The sequence below is a fragment of the Struthio camelus genome, chromosome 10 (genome assembly GCF_040807025.1).
Source record: "Struthio camelus isolate bStrCam1 chromosome 10, bStrCam1.hap1, whole genome shotgun sequence".
Classification (NCBI taxonomy): Eukaryota; Metazoa; Chordata; class Aves; order Struthioniformes; family Struthionidae; genus Struthio; species Struthio camelus.
This window is the reverse complement of record NC_090951.1, coordinates 14,020,855-14,040,072: the sequence shown is the minus strand read 5'-3', so window position 1 is coordinate 14,040,072 and position 19,218 is coordinate 14,020,855. Positions and strand designations below refer to the sequence as shown.

At 37.3% G+C, this 19,218-nt stretch overlaps 1 protein-coding gene across 19 annotated transcripts in view; it reads left to right on the top strand.

The window, feature by feature from the left end:
• The window catches only part of ZNF536 (zinc finger protein 536), a 358,374-nt gene that overhangs the window by 203,107 nt on the left and 136,049 nt on the right, over positions 1–19,218 (top strand). For 18 of the 19 annotated variants that reach the window (XM_068956015.1, XM_068956021.1, XM_068956011.1 and 15 more), the window contains one exon: positions 14,994–15,146. The exons of the other annotated variant lie outside the window; for it this stretch is intronic. In XM_068956015.1, the coding sequence (XP_068812116.1) occupies positions 14,994–15,146 (153 nt within the window). The remainder of the gene's footprint in view (positions 1–14,993; positions 15,147–19,218) is intronic. 19 annotated transcript variants of the gene reach the window in all.

Sequence of the window (19,218 nt, the reverse complement as noted above, 5' to 3'; positions counted from 1 at the left end):
CCATAGATGAAAAGCAAACAAAGATTTGGACACGTGCCATTCACTGTCTATAATTGTACTTTGACGGCAGTCTTGTGAGGCGTACTTTTCAGGGGGTATTTTCAGTAATGCTTAATGGTGTAAAGTATTCTCAGCCAGAAGTCTGCATAATCACAATAAAGTATGTAAAGGGATGTATGGAGAATCCCTATGTTTGCTTTCATTTATTATAATAGCTGTGGTTAATATGTAGATCATACTGCCATTTTGAATCACACAGATTTAATTCCAAAAATTACAATCATCATAGGTGAATTATATCTTGTGTCTTTTCAAATAGATGACAAAATGTATTTGTGCTGTTGTTCCCTGAAGAAAAATAGAAGGATAAGAGGCAGGAGTTTCATGTAACAGTGTGACATTTAGTTGTCAAACTATGAATGAAACTGCCATCATAGGGACTGTGTGTTTATGCTCAAACTTGATAAAACTATGGTGAAAGTGTATTCAAGAAGAAAAGAATATCTTAAAAAAATCAAATAATATCACAGTAGATGAACAGTGATTCAACATAACTGAAACAAATATTAATTGAAAAGAACCCTGGAATGTAGAGAAGGAAATACTTTGTTGTTTGGTTGATAAGCAACACGCACCGCCGCAGTGCAGTGCCTAATGGTATATCCAGCAGTTCTTTTCTAGACTATAATTTACAATGGTCTACAACACTCATCACTGTTGTATCTGTATCTAAGCTGCTTTTCCTAAGTTGCATCTTCCGATCGTTGTTTATTTTAAATATACAATGCTAGTCTCCTGATTAATGTGCTTTGACTGTGGTTTTATGATGAAACTTCTTGTAATAGCGGCGTAGAGTTACTGACTGTTATTCAATGACAGGTTTTGGTTGTCCACCCGTTACTGAAGTATTTCAGCATATATCAGCGAGCCTTATAGCCCAGTCATCAACAGGATTTCTCCTTTGAAACGGTTGTCTGTGAGCCCCAGTGACTGGGGGTGCATATCACATATTTGTAGCCAGAACAAAACCAGTACTAGTAAAAGTATTGAAATTATTTTAGTTTCATTTGACCAGTTTGCACTGTCATTCACCTTTTCTCAACCCTATACGTTACTTTGTTAGGTCGGCCAATGCCACTGTAGACAGCTTTCAAATGTAATCAGTGGCAAGCCAGTTTGTTATGTACCAAATTCTGCATGGGCTTGCCAGGCTGTTGGAGTAGCTCCCACTAGTACCATCCTGAAAAAGCATGGAAACATGTGTCTCCACAAATGCGGTAGCCTGCATTCGCAGAGTTTAAATTAGTCTGTTCACTGAGATGATACTTATTGCATAGTGTCTTAATTTAAGCTGGTAATTGACCAAAATTATAATCTTAAACCCTTCTGAACTGCAGGGTAGGAGTTTGGGTCTAACCAATTCTCTATGGTTATCCTAATGTTTTTGTTCAGATTGTGTTAAGATTTTTGTCAGAATCAGAGATTTATTTTGTATATGTAGTTCATAGATAGTTTTGTGAGGGTGGTCAAAGGTGCTGAAAATTTCATTAAAAACTATACATTTTCATATCTGTTCAAAGTATTTATCTATCTATTTGCTCTACTTAAAAGTTTTCATCTTATGTGCTGCAGGCAATTTTACTATTGTTTAGAGTAGTGAAAATTTGGTGAAAAGCTAATCTTCCATATGCTGTGGAATTATACAAGATAAACTTATGAAACCTCATCTCCTTCAAATGTGACCCATGTCTGTCATCCTCTGGCTCTAATAAGATGCATTTTAAATAATTATGGCCACTTTGGAAGATGTGACATTGCTGAGTCATTTTCTTTACAGTTAGTGTTACTTTGGAAAGGTTATGCATCTTTTGCTTATTCTCCTTTCCCTTGAAGATTTTCTTTCCTGCACATTTTATCTTTCTGAGATAAGAAGATTTCTCTGTCAGCATTTGATGTCATCTGAGCATCCATCTGGTAATTTCATGTTAGTGGATGTCGTGTCATGCTTACAAGAGTGGTGGTCACTGTGCTTACTGATTCAGAAGACACTGAACAGAAAGGATGCAAAAGGTAGGAAAACCTTTCACAGGAGTGGGTGTCAAACACTTCAGCTGAGTGGAGATGAAAAGATTGTGCTTCATTAGGAAGCCATTAAATACCTGCTGCTGTTCTGGGATGTGGGGGAATGGGTGGATCTCCAGAAGTCTGATAAAAGGAAGTTTCACCACAGCCTCATTTTTTCCGTGCTGTCTGCCATAAGATTCAACAATTTCTTTTAAACATTGTGATGCTGAAGACTAAGTGAAAAACTGACTCTGTTCACTCTATTTCTTTTTATCCTCAGCTACTTACTGCTAGGAATTTCATTTTTTAGGAAGCAAGCCTATGAACTCATACTTAAGATGGTGCTATATGCTTTTGACTGTTTTCCAGAGGATCAGTCAGTACCAAGTACATTCAACTTCGTTGCTAGTATCTGTATGCGTTTGCAGTAGTTTGTTACACATTTGGTCCTGGGATGGATTTCCTTGCAGATTTTTGCAGCCAGATGTGTTTGCTATACCTTGCCATATACTTATTAATATATGATACTGCAGATAATTGTCTCCAAAGGTCACATGTAAGCTCAAGATACTTGATTCAGATGATGGTCTGAATATTTCCAGAATGTTTTACAGTATTTCTGTTCTCCAAGATGGTAGGTAACAAACTTTATCTCTTACTGTCATGCCAGAGAAGCTCATGAGAATGTTTTGGCTTAGCTTCTGATAATATTCGTGGTGTGGAAGAACAGTGGCTGTTGTGCTGGTAATAGAAAAGGAGAAAGACTAATTCCAGGGCAAGGCTGCTCTCAAAATCAAGTGAGCATCATGTGATTGTATGTGTGTAACTTAAAAGAAAAAAAGGTTAAAACTTTGCACAGTCTGTCTCTCCAGTATATGAGATGTGAAGCAAATGAATACAGCCTTGAATACACTTTTTAATTTTTCAACATTGTATTTTGCCAACTTTAGTTCATTCTGTTTACTGTTCAGTCAGACCATTTTTAAATTAAAAAGGAATACATGGTTGAATTATTTATTAAACAAAAGGTGCTCCTGTGCATCCAGACTGCCTTGCCTTTGAATTTCTTCTGGAACTGGAATTTGAAGAAACAGAATTTGAAAAGTGCTCCACTAATTAGTTAAGGGATGGAACAATCCTCCTTCTTCCAAAATAATTCTTCCTTGTCTCTGGGAGAGCTAGTAGACTAACTTGGGTCTGACCAGTCACAGAAAAAACGCTTGACCTTCATTTGAATGTGCAGTTCTGACCTTACTGTGAAGTTGTTTTCTCAGTTTGATAGGCTCCATATAGACAAAAAGTTATTAATTTCGGGTAGAGGAACATGATTCCAAAGAATTTAGTCTGAATTGCCTCCTAATTTTACTGATGGTCCTGATGCATTAAAATCCATATTTATTGGAGGACAAACATGGAGGAACTGTAAACAAGTGGGAGGAGGTGTGCAATAACTTTGTACCATGCTGCAGTCAGACAGCATGGGTAGTGATAAGGGCTTTGTATAGCTACCTGTGTTTTTTGTAGTACCCATTATTGGCTCTCGGTTGGCATTCCCGATTTATGGACAGCCAGCGTTTCTTGTATTTTGGGATGAACGTGGCTTCCAAGTACCTGACTGTTTCGTTCCTTGTCCCCTTCCCTAGAAGGAGGCAACTTCCAGCTTTTGACTAGAGTGTCCGAACTTTAAATCACTTTGAACAATGGTTGCAGGGAAAGCACTAGCAATCTAGGACATGCTGAGAAGTCTTCAGTAAGTCTGGGAGCTGTAATCTTCCTGGCTTGTTAAAATGGGTAGGCTGTGTTACCTAGTTTGGAAAGAGGAAATTGTTAACGCACTAAATCTGAGGAACCATCTGTCTGAGAGGTTGGTACTTCTTGTCAGCGATGTGGGGACATGATAACTGTCTAGGATAGTAGCGATATAAGAAATGTGATAGACTGAAAAAGACCAGCCAGGGCAGCAAAGAGACTTCAGAGGCAGATTAATGAGAAGTACAAGGACTTGAAGGGTACCCAGTGACGCCAATGTATGGCAGGGTAGTTGCAAGCCTCTGGCTGCTGAGAACTGAGCTCAGAAAAGGCCTGGGGAAGTAAAGCAGTGAGTAGTAGCTAGGGTGGCTGGGCACACCCTGGCTTTGATATGTACAGATGGAGACCTAAAAGATTGCAGGGCCACAGTCCAACACCAGCACATGTAAAATAAGGCTCAGGATTTAGATAACTCTGTTCCAGCATACTGACGTGCATGGCCACAGTCCAACTCCAACACATGCAAAATTAGTTTCAGGATCATTCCAGCATACTGAAGCCTATGCCTAAACCAGTTATTGCCACAAGCTCAGCTAAATCAGAGGAGAGAGCGTTTAAAATAGTATTCTTTCTTTTTCATTGCCAGAATAGTTTAGATGAAAAAAGTTATATTTTCATAATAGAAAATGGGACTAGGATTATTGATATATCAGCTTCATATGCAGCATTTTATATTTTTATTGCGCAAGGCTAGCGTGTTATAGTATTAATGTACTTGAAGGCTGTTACACAAACCATGGCTACACATTGACCTATGAGTGTACCTTTTGAAATACATTGTTAGTATAAAAAGATTAATGAGCCAATTCATATGATGTTGAGTTTAAAGACATCCTTGTTCCAATATGTCGACAGTACACTGCTAAAACAATGAGGAAAAAGGTACTGAAAAGTTAAAGGATCCCTTCTCAAGATTAGAAGTAATGAATTTAATCAATACTTTTCTGTTATAACAGAACTCATATAATTAACAGATTTTTTTTGTTTTTAGTAAAAGGGTGCTAGTAAAATGGAGTTAGCAGCTCAGAACTGCTTATAATATTTCTTCAAATACAGCTCATTTTTCCTGAAATGGGGAAAAAAGTTGGAAATTATACTTAAGTGGTGTGTACCAGAAAAGTTAAATGGAAGAAAAATAATTTACAGAGGTATTTGTATTAGTTCAAAGCAGTCATTTAGTTTAAAGCAGCACTGGGAAATAATAAGGAAGAAAATGTAGATATGGAAAGTCTATACTATCATAGTTTATCCAAAAGTTGTATCACACACTGTGACATTATTCAGTTTTTGGTGGCTGTATTAGCACTTCTGTAATCACTGATCTGTAAATGGAATGACAATCTTTACTTCTAATTCTTTTTCATTTTGTTGATGGCGCAATTATGAATTTAGCTATTTTAACCTGTACATTTATATTTATGTGACTGATTCTGTTTTTCTTTCTGGGGTCTACAGAAAGATATTCCTGTGAAAAATTTACATTCTATTTAATTAGAATGAATTTTTATAAAATTCTGATGACCTGCTGCCTAGCCTGCTGCACTGCTTTTGGCACACTGTCATAAGATAAAAATAATGAAAAAGTTTTTTTAATCAATAGTGTGCAAAAACTTCTGCAGTAGTACCTGATGCCCTGAGACCTACTTGCAATGTGTGCAAGTCTGTGGTTCTGACTTGGAAAAATGATTTTTTTTTTTGGTTTTGGGGGGTTTGTGTAAGCCCAGCAACTCAAAATGAAACAGTGTAGTCATTAAATGTTTCCATACAACTACTCAGAAGATTTTAAAAGACATTAAAGGGCTTTGAAAATTGTGTGATGTATGGTGTTAAGTTGTATTTTTGAAAATCCTGCAGAATCTCCATGATTGGGGAAACCTAGAGAAAATGGGTTCAATACCACTCTTCATCCTAATTCACTACTTTTCTTCCAGTTTGCTTACCCTGTCTTGGATTTTCCACATACTGTAATCTGTACAGAGCCACATGGTTAAGTTTGTCTGACATGTGTAGTCTAGGAACAAGATAGAGGTCATAATGAAGTACATCGTACCCGTTTAGTTTACTGTTATGTAGCGATGCTAAAATGTGGAAGAAACAAAGTAAGTATGGAACAAGGAGAAGGCAGTATATTCATTCACAGAAGTCCAGTGAATGCTTATTTTAGTTGATTAGCTAGCAACTTCATTTTCTCCCTCATGAAATTGCCTCCTTACAGATCCTTACTTCTGGAGCTTAATCAGCAGTAGCAATCCATCCCAGGAGTGGGAGATCAGGAGTACTTAATTAAGGAGGGACTATAAGGCAACTCTCCCAAATTGGATATCTGAACTAGCCTTGGCATCAGGAGAGCAATGTGAGGTAAAAGTGTTTATCAAGCTCCTTGTAGCTACTCGGTGAATCTCAGAGATGGGAATATGATGCAGACAGCCTGTAGAAGCTGCTATAACCTGAGTAGTATGGGCTTTAAGGCCATCTGGTACCTGAACACCTGCCTACAAATAACACTTACCAATCCAAATGATGGTCCGGTTGGATAGCTTCTCTGCTTAGATTCCCCACTGGAATTTTGTTGAAAAGCAGTAAACAGTCTGTATGAAGTGTGAAAAGACTAGGTCCTATCTGGTCAGTAATCATATGCCCGTTTCAGATTTATTAGTCAGGATCCAAGCTAATTAAGGTGAGTCAAGGATTTGGGTAAGAAAACTGGTGAGACCAACAGGCTTACATGAGAATCACAGACTATTGTTGGCATGAACATTGGGTAAGGATCCAGAATATTCTAAGCCTATCTTAGAAAAAGTAAACCATGAAAAGTTAAGTTGTATGGAAGGTTTGCGAGCTAACATCACTATCAGAAATACCAGTGAACACCAGTGTAAATTCTGAGGAGAGAAGACATAAAGAACATTGGCAAACTACCAAGGAAAGATCCGTGAGTACACTTGAGAGCCAGATTTAAACCCAGCATACCCGTGCTCCAAAGAATAAGTATTTGCTTTGCTTGTGAAAATAGATGTTCTGTACAGAGAAGTACAGTAAGGTGTTTCTTGCAGCTCAGATGTGCGCTTCCAAAGAAAGCAAGAACGAGCAAAAGCTCATCATTGAGAGTAACTAATCTTACCTTCAAGATAGCTAACAGACCTAGTGTTCTGATGAATGATGAAGTACATCCTGTTCTAAAGCACTCACTTTTCCTGAGGAAAGATTATATGAGTCTAGAGAAATTTCATGAACATCATCTGGCAAACTCGGTGATTTAGGACCTAAACAGCTTTGATCCATACAGTCAGATTAAGGAAGTGGGATGTTGAAGCCATGATACTGGAAAAGCAGAACTGAAAAGCCAGTGAACGAGTTGCATGGTTCAGGAGTCTTGCATGCGAAGGACTTAGGAAAGAAGATAGTAAGAATTTGAAACAAACTAGCAAAGGTGGTATCCATGGGAATAGCATAGTGGTCTGTGGTCATTTGCTGAAACCTCAGCTCTCAGTAGATAGCTGGAATTTCCTAAGACCTAGTAGTGATGCCCTAAAAGTGAAGACTGTTTAACCAAAGGGAAGCACTCTCCTAGCTATGTTCTGTGTATCCCTGGCATTTGCTGTCTTCAGTGAGGGATTGTGCACAGGCCTGACTGCATAAATTGCAACTTACACATTTTAATTATGCTGCATGCGCATTTGCGAGTGATTTTAGAATGATCCTAAGAGCCGTGTGTTGGAGACAGGCTGAAGATGCTTGGTATGCCTGAATGCGCATGTTTTCAGAAAATTTTTCAGACGCTGCATTCAGTTTCATTTTGATTCACTTTTATCAAACTAATATTACAATAACATGCTAAAGACCTGATTCAGATCTAAATGTTGAAGCTTCATTGAATTCATTTAGGTTAGAGAGGTATACAGCTGCAAAATTAAAGCTTTAAGCTTACTTTCTTTTTATGTTGAGCTAAGAATATGTGTGATGGTTTGCAGAATAATGATATTCAACTGTAATCTTCTTGGGGCATGGACTGCATTCTGTTGTTTTGCACAACTGAACTCTACCATTGATTAATAAAACAATAAAGAAGATGAACTATTTTGTATTTTATTAACAAGTTGCATTTCATACAGTATTTCATTTTGAATAAGTATAAAATCATACCCTAAAATGGTAAAATGTAATTGCTGATCATGTATCTCTTTGTTCCAGACACTTTTATAAAAGTGTATGTATTATGTATGATGTGACCTTCAAATGTCATGAATGCATTGTGCAATAAACTGTCAATATTTGTGGCTATAAGGTACTAGATGACTTTTACAATAATTGGAACAGCTTTATTAAAAGCTTGGATCACTCAGCTGGTTAAAGAGAAAGACACAGGCCAATGTTCATCTGGGACTTTCCTTCTGCCAACTATTAAATGAAAGATATTGTGATGTGCTTAAGATGTCGAATGCTATCTTCAAAAGATCTTTTTTTTTTTTTCTTTTTCAATGCACATAACTTTCAGGCCAAACTGAGCTGTGTAAGTTAATGGCAAGTAAATAACCCTGTTTTCTAAGTACTACATCTGATCTTTTGTGTCTTTGGGTCACAGGATTCTTCAAACAAATCAGATGGCTCCAAAGATGTACTCAGAAACTGTGCTTGGACTTTGATTATCTTAAAAGGTTTTAAACATTTAGAACAAAGTGAAAAGTAAGACTACTAAGAACTGCAAAACAAAAACTCTGCATGGTATTTGACTAAAATGAAAAAAGAGCATAAGAAACATTTTATGGTAAACAAAAGCTTAATTTTGGTAAAGTGTCTATTGATGTCTCTCTGTGCTGTGTATACATACTGCCTGTTGCGCGTTTCTCAGAATGCATACCACAGTGAAAAACATGAAAATATAGCCACAGTTTGCATATATGCAGTAGTGAGGTGTAAAGTGTTTTGCACCCATGGGGTATGAAAACCACCAGTCATAAGTGTGTCGTGTGCTTAAAGTATGAATAAGATGTGTCTGGTGCCCCCAAATCACCAGCCTACCTGTTACTAAGAAACTGCTTTGAATATTTTGGCTCCCATTCTCTTATGCTTGAAAGAGCACCTAGGTAGCTCCCTTGTAGCCCGAGGGACTGGCTATGACTGTCAGGTGCTCGCTTGTAGATGTTGCAAGTCTGACTTCTTATAAGTTGATGTGGGCATTTTACCTCAATTTAGTTTTTATTTTAAATTTAAATCTGCTAATGCACTAATTGGTAGCACAGGCAGAGCAGTTTGTGCCTTTTGTTTCCTGTGCAATTCAGAGGACGAAGTGGGAAGTCTGATGTCACAAGTGGTATCTTTTTATTTACCAGTGGAACCTTTGGTATAATCTTTATTTCTAATAATACAAACAATGTGAATGCTGCTTTCTCACTAGTAGGCCTCCTTTCCAATTCTCTTCTAAAATAGCTCTCTGTTAAACAAATTCTCTGCCAATCCATATTAATGCCTAACAGTTTAAGATTCCCATATATGGTCATTATAAGACCTAAATCCTTGATGAAACAATAGAGACAGCAAGTTGTTTCTGACCTAAGACATTAGTAACTCTTTCCAGAGGCCTAAAATATAACTGCAATATTCAGTAATATTAGACTCTCTCATTTTAAGTGATGAACTTCACTCTTAAAGAGTACAGTAACGTCTGTTAATAGGATTCTAATTTCAGATTATAAGCACTGGGCCAGATTCTATTCTCATTTACATTTAGGCATATTAAATCGAGGCTACGTTAGGTAGCTGAAAAAATATGGTTAATTATAGCCCTGTTTTTCACCATTTTCAGTATTATTCAAATTCTAAGGAACTGGCAAAAAGGATAAAGGCTGTTTTCCCACAAACTTTCTGTATCCTATGCAGCTTCCCAAGGAATGAGGTGGTCAAAGTCCAGACATACTTTCATAAAGATGGCAGCAATGACAAGATTCAAATTTTGAATATCTTCTAACTCTCTTCTTGGCATTAGGTTCAGAACGTAATTTTTCCTGCTAAAATGAGTAGGCATGCACACAATGAACTACTTTGAGTGGTTTATAGTTCCTTAAAAAGTAATTGTGGTCACTCCCACTTCATGTAGCACCATATTTCATTAACTTTTGCAGGCAGTTCTACAGAACTACAGATATTTTGAATGTCAGAAATATATGAAAACACGGGATGATGTGCAGCTTTAAAGGCTTCTGGACATGTTTTTATAGGGATCTTTAATAATATCTGAAAAATGTGCAAGAGCAAAAACACATGGTGTAAGTGTGATTGCTTATTTTGAGTTGATTACCTTTTCCATGTGATTGCCTTTTTTTGACTGATTTGGCAATCCTAGTGTTGACAAATTCCAACTGACTTCACTGTTAATTTAGACTGCATGAGGACTGCAGTTTAGTTCTTTGAACATGACAGTACCTCTGAGAATCCCTGCACTTTCACATGCACGCAGCAGGTAAACACTCTTGTAAAATTTACAGGACATGTATGTAGCTGCTCCTTTGAAAATTTGGCTGTTAACAGGACTGAAGTCAGTGCTACTGCCTAACCAACGGGAAATATTTTTCTTTTTATAGAAGCAGCCAGTCCTTTTCTAATCAGGTGTATAGACTCATCCCAAAGAGGTATGCCAGTCTTAAAGAAAACATATGGAAATTTCATATAACTTTTTTGTGCTTCAAGTGACTGACCAGATAGCTTCTGCTTCAGGTACACGTGTTCGCTATCCACATAAGTTTGTATTTCTTTTTCTAGAACATACACTGCAGTTGGCACTGTGCCTCTGTAGTGTCTCTGTCCATCTACTGGGGGCATTAATGCCCATGATTTTAGATCATTTCTGATACCCAATAAGATATTTGCTGTGGAAATGAATTCAATCCTGTGCTTCTCATTTGCTTTCTTTTAACCTGCTATGGTACAAGTACTAGTGGCTCAAGACTGTTTACTGAGGTGACCTGGCAATGGGAAAGTCTCCTTTTAGGTAATGCATGGGACTTGCAAGAAGTCTTCAGCACTACGCAGGCCATCTCCATGCTAGAAAAAGGAGTATTGTTTTTTTTTGTCCCTGTTCACCTGAGAACTCAGTATCTGATGTAGGGCTAGCCCTGCAAATACTGATCTCATAAATCTCTTAATTTTCACTTCTGTCTGTGTAGCAAATAGATTTGCTCACATTTAATTTTGGTCAAATTGGCTCTTTGGTTACGTAGCCAGCTACCACCTTCTGACATGAATGTTTAAGCTAACTTGCTTTTTTGCATTTGTCCCAGACTGAGAACATGGGCACAGTCAGTTATTAAGTGCACAGCTGTTGGAATGTAACTCTTGGAGATGAAGTAAGTTGCTGTTGCATCTGAGTCCTTGGTAGGGGATTGTCACCATCTGTAAGCTGTCAAGAGTATTTGTCCAGGCCTAGATATTTTTGCTGATCATTTAAGGCACAGAGTCCAGGTGGATGGATGGACATATGCGGGTGAGCTAGCTGCAGCCTCTGGTCATGGGACTGGCTTTACAATGGTGTAGTTCAAGGTTACCATTGAAAAATCCGCATTGTCCCAAATACAGATTCGATAGGTAGTGGCGCTCAGCTTGCGGTGAGCTGTTATAGTCTAGCACATGAAAGGCCACAGAATAAAGTGCGACTTTATGGTCAGCTGAGGCGTGGTAACCAGCAGCATGCCTCATATGTCTGTGTCGTACTCTTCCATGTGCTGTTGAATTTCCTTCATGTCCTGTGCAAGGAGATAGATCTACCTGCCCACCATGTAGAACATCCCTACGAGCTGAAGGTCTCACAGGTGTTGCCTTCTCCTTACTCTGATATAAATACCAATTTCATATATAGAATTGCATATTGTTTTTTGCCCTCTGACCTATGACTTTTGCTGTGAACAGATGCCTCTGAAACAGAAGAAAAGTTCCTCTTGAGTAAGTTCAGATAGAAGGTGCAGAAGCCTTACATCTAGTATGTACATCTTTACTATATTTCATATGCTATTCTGTTATTTCCTGTATTGAGTCAGGAAAGGTAGAGATGGGCAGGAAGACATGCAGGACATATACCTGCCTATAATGGAAATAGACAGCAAAAAAGCGGTCTATCTCATGTACATCAAGTGTACATCATGTAGAGCACATAACTCAGTGAACCACAATGACTGTAAGATAAGCAACTGTTCTCTTTCCTTCCTGTTCTTTTATCCTTGGACATGAGCAGCCCAAAAACCTTAGCTCAAATCCTGAGTATGTCGTAAATAAAATGAATTTGGTGGGGCTAATCCTAGTTCTATAGATCTGTAAAACATTACCACAGTTTCACAGTTTGATGTAACTGAGCATTTCTGCTTAAGAAGAGGGTATCAATAGTAGGAGAAAGGGGCACATTTGAGGTTTAGAATAAAAGATTATTGGTAAAGCTGTCCGAGGAACATTTTTCATTCCCTACATACACTGTTGTTGGCTTAGGCTATATCCACTCGTTTGCCTCTTAACTCTTTCCTTGCAGGTCGCTTTCCTTTTCCTGTTTCACTTTTTTTCCCCTTAGCTTTCTATACATTAATTTAAGAGAATCAGCATAAATAACTGGGTAGCAGAGTCGATGAGACTTAAGTGCATTTCAGTTAAACAAATTTTAAACTTAAGTGCCTTGGCAAATAGGTTTGCCAAAAATGGGCCTAGTAAGAAGAAGATGGGGTAGCATTTGATGAGGAAAGACAGCAGCTTTGAGCATAATTTTTCATTGTTTGAAATAAAAGAACTTAATTGTAAGGCTGTTCATTCAGGTAATGGTGGCCTCCAGCCCTTCAGTGGGCTTTGTAGGCAGAGGAATTCAAAAGAAACCCCCTCAGCCCAGCTTTAAAGTTTTAGGAATGCTTTCACTGTGGGAAGAAAAATCCTTCAAGGTAAGGCCCCTGTTGGAGTAAAGCCTTTAGAGCTATCTACTGTATGTCTACTTAAATCTTAAAGAAAACTCTTCAGACCACCCACATCTTTCTTTGCTTCATTGTTGTTTCCAGTTTGCTTTTTCAGGGGGATTAGTGCTAGAGTAAACTCCATCGTCTCGCTGCCTTGAAAAAATTCAATTTTGTGTAAAGTGAAAATTAGACTCTTAAATCTGCAAAGCGAGCTGTTTATCTTACAAATTTATTCTTTTTTATTGGGCCACACATATTCTAGATAGAAAGATAAAAGGCAAATGGATAACAGGCCATCATTTAGAGTGACATATAGCAAAACATAACTAGTAGACTTATTTGGTATATTCCTCCAGAGTGGTTTGTTAGCTTTATCTATATATTTATCTATAATGTTCATATAGTATTTATTGAAAACTAAAATAAAATCCTGCAGTTTATCATCGTGCATTCTGTGTTTTGCACTTCAGAAATGCTTTTTACACTCAGAAATTCTTTTTTGCTCAAAGCAGTTTAGACATGATTATATACAACTTTTGAGGTGAAAAAAGTGGGATATCTAAACTCTTTGGGAACTTGGAATTGTAGCCACCTATATATATTTTCTTGGATTTTGAAAGACAAAATAATCTCTGCGTTACGTTACTTTACATACTTGTGAATAATTCAAAATGACAATTACCGGCCTTTTCACTTAAATATTGTGCTTTAACTCTACAGCCTGACTCAGAGCAATTAGAAAATATTAAGCAAGAATATGAAGTGAAAACAATCAGCTTTTGCTTTTTGCAAGTTAACTAGGGCTTGACTAGATATATGTCTAAAATAAGCATTTTTACGTATATTTTTAGGATTTTTGTCATTCTGTATCACCCCCTTCTTTCAAGTAAAATAGTTTAGAGTAATCATTTTATAGTGAACAGTGGAATGTCTGTTAGTATTACCTTTTCCAGAAATGTTGTATTTGGGTCCATGCTACTGTGTGAATAGTTTTTATTATAGCCAAATATTTAAGTCTTTCTTATGTCCCATCAGTCCCATTTAAAACGCGTTGCTGTGCAAACTGCACTCTGTTTCCTGACAGCTTTAGTTACGTATCAAATGGGCAGAGACAGAACATTTTTAGGCAGTAGTTTATGGTTGGAATAATCAAGGCTCTGCATGCAGATTTTAACTGTACGCTCCCCACCTCAACATAAAGCATATAGCCCAGGTTTTGCATACAGGTGTGTTAACATACCAATCTGTATTGCATCTCTGTGGTGTGCCAGGATCGTAAACACATTTCAGGATTTCAACATTTGCCATGATACTTTTTGATGAAAACATGACCCTGTAAATACAAGATGATAGCTGGGTCTTGTGCTTGGTTTGAATTATGACCTTTTAAAAATGCTCTACATTTTTGTAATTTTTATGTCAGTCTTTTGTAAGCTATTTTGTTCATAGCTTGCTTGTATAATAACAGCTTATTCAAGATGGCTGAGAATGACTGTTTCTTTATATTAGGAGAGAGAAGAGACGTCCTGGAGTCTCAACCATTGTATTGAAATGCAAAGAATAAGTGTGGCTATGAACAATGAAGGAGCAAACCCAGTGGCTTTGGGTGAGAGGGAGAAAGAATCCCCTCTCTTCTGATCAGTTTTTCCATTGACTTTTCTGTGATATTAGGTTACTCACTAAGTGTCATGTATCATAACTCTAATTCTGAAATGCTGCAGTAGAAAGTGGATTCCCTTTGTGCGTAGGCATTGCCACTTCTGTTACAACCCCCCTTTTCACTGCAACTCTGTGTTTTAAAATACTTGATGCAAACTTTTTCCCTCTAAAAACATACAGATTTTAAAAATAATTAGAAATTAAATAGATTCAACAAAGCAACATTTTAACTTTTGGTGGAAAAATTAATAGGAACTAGGCAAAAGAAGAAATCAAACCAGCTGCTGACACAGCTGTTTCTTTTCTTGTATAATTCAGTTCAATATAAAGGTACCATATGCTGCTTAAAATGATGATAGGAAAGATGAAATAATTTAAGAGAATAACAAGAAAATACATGAATTGTCAGCATTCTGTCAGATTTAAAGAATGAAATAGACAGGTGTAGTATTGACATGTTTAACTTTGTGTTGTGTTAGCAGTTTTAGTGAGAACAACTTCTGACATGTGCTGAAGTGATGTGAGAACATTTCTGTGTTGCAGACATTGGAGAAGAAGCTGGGAGATCTGTAGGAGTCCAGCAGCCAGCTTTACTGAGAGACAGGAGCCTTGGTTCTGCCATGAAAGACTGCCCATATTGTGGAAAAACTTTCAGAACATCACATCACTTAAAGGTCCACTTGAGAATACATACAGGTGAGAGGAACATGAGAAGTGGAGCACCATTGACACATGCAGTGTGTGTGTTGGGGGGGAAACATGGTATTTGGCTAGGAGTCTCAACTCCCAGTGTAGATTTGGACTCAGTAGCTGGAGAAAGCCTTTTGAGAAAGATACTTGACAGTCTTAAATAAACACACAAGGAGCATGTTGTTGGATAAAGACCACTTTAGTAGACTCATCTTTTCCCAGCTGATGTTATTTCTGTCTCCTTCCTTGCTTCATCACTGTTTCCTTCAATTACCCTTGTCCTTCAATAGACATAAGCCTATTGGTTTCAGACTTAGTTGTACTAACTGCTTCAAAGGCCTTCCTTAGGACCTACTTAGGGATTCTGTATGTTTTGCTCAGACTTACTTTTTTTGTTCAATTTAACATGCTCGTTTTTAACCTCTCCCTGGTTCATATGAAAACTTCAGCTTCATGGATCAGCATTTTTGCATTAGAAGTCACCAGACTTACTACTTTACCATGCATTACTTTAATAACAGCATTTCTATCCTATTGAGACCCACTACTGGTCTGGGTTCTATCTTTATTTTGGTATGTCACTTGTCAGGTGGACTGCTCCGGATACTGGAATAATATACCACTCCCTTTAAATTATAATACTATTTTTGTTTAAGAACAAACACATATGCGCAGCCTAGAATTCTCATGGACACTCAGTGTATGTTTAAGAAGGCTTACACATTCCATAATTAAAATCTGACATATTATGTTTATATTCTCAGGTCCTATGGACATCACTAGAAAATTCGTGTATGACTCAAGGTCACAGTGATGCTGTTATATTCCAAGTCTTAGGTATTGTAGCAGGCTTTTGGAGAGTTTGAAAAGTTGGAGATTTAAGATTCTTCTCTTTGTAAAAGGATATAGTGGGCAGTGGAATTGAAGAAGCATTTTCTTTTCAAACCTTTCTTAAAGAATTTCAAAATATTTGCTGCCACTTTTTTAATCAATAGGCAAAACAAATTGCACAAAGAAATACTTTCTGGTGTTTCCTCCTCTGGTATCTCCTACTTAACAAACTTCACTGTTTGTTTTTACTTCACTGAAATAGCAGATAAGCAGTATTTTCTTCTCTTCCCAAAAGTACGACCACATCCCTCCTATATGCTTACACAGGTGTAACATTTTAATATTGGGTATGCAAATGTGAGGCCTGATTTTGAAAAAAGAAAATGAAGATTGAAAATTATTTAAAGGAAAAAATTTTGTTGAACAGATGGAACATATTATTTATTATATTTTTCTCTTTCTTTGGATTGTGGAGTGGAGTTGACTATGAAGATTTGATCTGAATTGAAAATTTGGCCCTTAATGTAGTTTATCTGTTTGGATTGCAAACAGTTTACGGCAAGGTTATTCTTTTCAGTGTGTTGGTCTTTGTAGACACAGTGAAACACAGTGAAACTCCTATTTGTGTGTTCTCTAATGTAGTAATAGTAAATAAATGGTTATTTTACTGGAAAATAATCTCGTAACTATGAGTTTTTAAATAATCTGACATTTTTTACTAATGGAGGACATAAAGGAAAATACTTTAAAATAACCTGTGGATACTTATCTCTCCTTTTTTTTTTTTATTGTATGGTGGTTATTTGGTTGTTGTTTTAAGGATGGCAGCGATTATGCATTTGATATCTGTGGCTTAGAACTAATGGATTGCAATGGAAATATTCCATAAAGGCTGCATATTAAAACTGACTAAACAAAATTAAAACAAGAAAAAAATAAGCCTTGTATAAAATAACAAAAAATTATGGAAACATCATACAGGCTGCTGAAACAACATTTGCAATATACTTAAAAGGCATTATAATTTTAAAATGGATAAAGATCAGTTTCTATTAAATTAAGAACAAAGTATTTGTAAATAATGACAAGAATATGTTTAAATGGAGCAATGTTTTACATATTAGAAATAATCATCATAAATATTATAAAAATGTAAATTGGCAAATTACTAGACTTATTAAATAAAAATTAAGTTGCTTTGCAGTAAATGGAAATGATGTAATAGATACCAGTTATTAAACAAATATAGGTTAGTTCATACTTATCAGGACAGAGTTTCCTGCTTTTTATGTCACACTCTATCTTTATTATATGCCTGGATCATATAACTGACTGATAAAAAACACTTTACTGTGTTTCTCCACTACATTAACTCAATTACTGTTCTTGTTCTCACAGCACCTGTTTGTTAGAGATGAGCTCAAGCAGTTCAGCAGAAGTCAGGTTCCTTCGAACATCTGTGTGTTTGGAGGCACACAAGTAGGTTGGTTTGGTATGCGTGCCAAGGCGAGACCCAAAGTCTGATCCAACCAGGAGGTGCTTCTGTGGCAATCGGCCCAAAAAAAGCTAGGGAAGCCTTTTAAACCTCCACAAGAGGAGGAAGCTATCCTCTGTTTTAGAAGCATTAGCTAGTAGCTTGGGTTGCTTTTTATTCCCTGGGATATTTTAGGATTGCTACCTTCCTGACAGCTGAATCTCAGTTTCCGTGTAGTTCACTACCCTATAATAAACTTCATGAGTGAAAAAATAGAGTTTTATTTAGCATGCTCAGTTGAGTCTCAGCATGCAATTGTAAAGGTTTCTTCTTAACTACCTGAACGCTATTCAGCCAGCAAGAGCTTTAAGGAGCGATAGTAAGATACGATGTCTGATTGTTTTTGTATGCCAAGAAGAAAACGGCATACTTATGTGAAATCAGAGTTTCTTCTCCTTCTTGCTCTAAAAATAGTTGAAGGAAGAGACTGCCTTTGCGTGACCCCAAGAGAAGAGGAAGGAATTGCAGTGCCTGAGTTTCTCGAGCCTGGTGGCTTACAGATGGGAGAGAAAGAATTCCCTATGGCTCTCTGACTTATGTTGACCAGTGACTAGAGATGGGCCACGTAGCCCTGCTCCTTCAAACTGCCTGTTTCAACTTGCACACGCTCTCTGTGCAAAGAGATGCAGCAGTGGGGGCAAAGTATGTGTATGCACCAGCTGAAATCAGGAAGAGATTCCGGTAAAGTGGTGGGACTATACCACCCCAGCTAAGAATTTGATCCCATTTCTAAAATTATAGTGATCAAGAACTTATGGAAACCATGAAGAAAAATAAATCTAAAAATTCTGCTTTTTTTTTTTTTTTTGCAGAGGCCGTCAAGAATAATAATTTGATATAGTTATAGTTTGATGTCATTCTGTCCTCCCTATACGCATAGATCCCTAAAATATTTTAGAGGGAAAAAGCAGATAAAGTACAAAAATTAGAAGTTAATGTTATTAATGAGATAGAGTATCTTTGGGTAGAGGGTTGAACTCTATGGTGGTTTTAGTTGCCTAGTTATCACTGCGCATGCGCATATTTCTCCTTTTCTGTACTACTTTTGTTCTCTGTTTCCAGCCTGCCAGGGAAGAACAGTGTAGTTCATAGTTTCCAGGACATAGGTTCCAGGACAGTCTCAGTGATGGCATTTGAAAAGGGTGGAGGGTTCAGTGATTATGAAGTCGGTCCAGGAAAAAAGAAAACTGGATTCCATTTTTAACTCATAGTAGACACATGAGTGGACTAGCCACTTTATGATTCAGCTTCCTGGTTATAAAACAATGATGATACGGCTGCGAAGTGTCCAAAGCTTCCTTTTTTTTTCCCCGGTGAAGCTAGCAATTTGGGGTTCCACCCTTCAAGGAGCTGAGCATCTTCTGTTTATTCGTGAGCATTCTCAATTCCCACTGAAAGCAATTTGATGCATGTGGTTTTCACTGTACGTTCCTAGGCCTCTGTACAGCACAGAAATAGTTAAGTGTAAAAAATTAAAATTTCTTATGCTCTGTCTTTGAAAAGCAAATATGATGCGAGGGCTAGTTTTCAGATTAGCTCTAGCACCTCATGTCAGCAGGCAGAAAGTACTGCAGATGTAGACCAGCATGGATTTGTGTGGTCACTAGGTGCTGAGGCATATTCCCAGTATGGCTGGCACAGTCAAATCCCTTGAGTGATGAAAGCAGAGTAATGTACATGAGCAAATTATAGCCCTAAAGAGGGTTTGGGTTG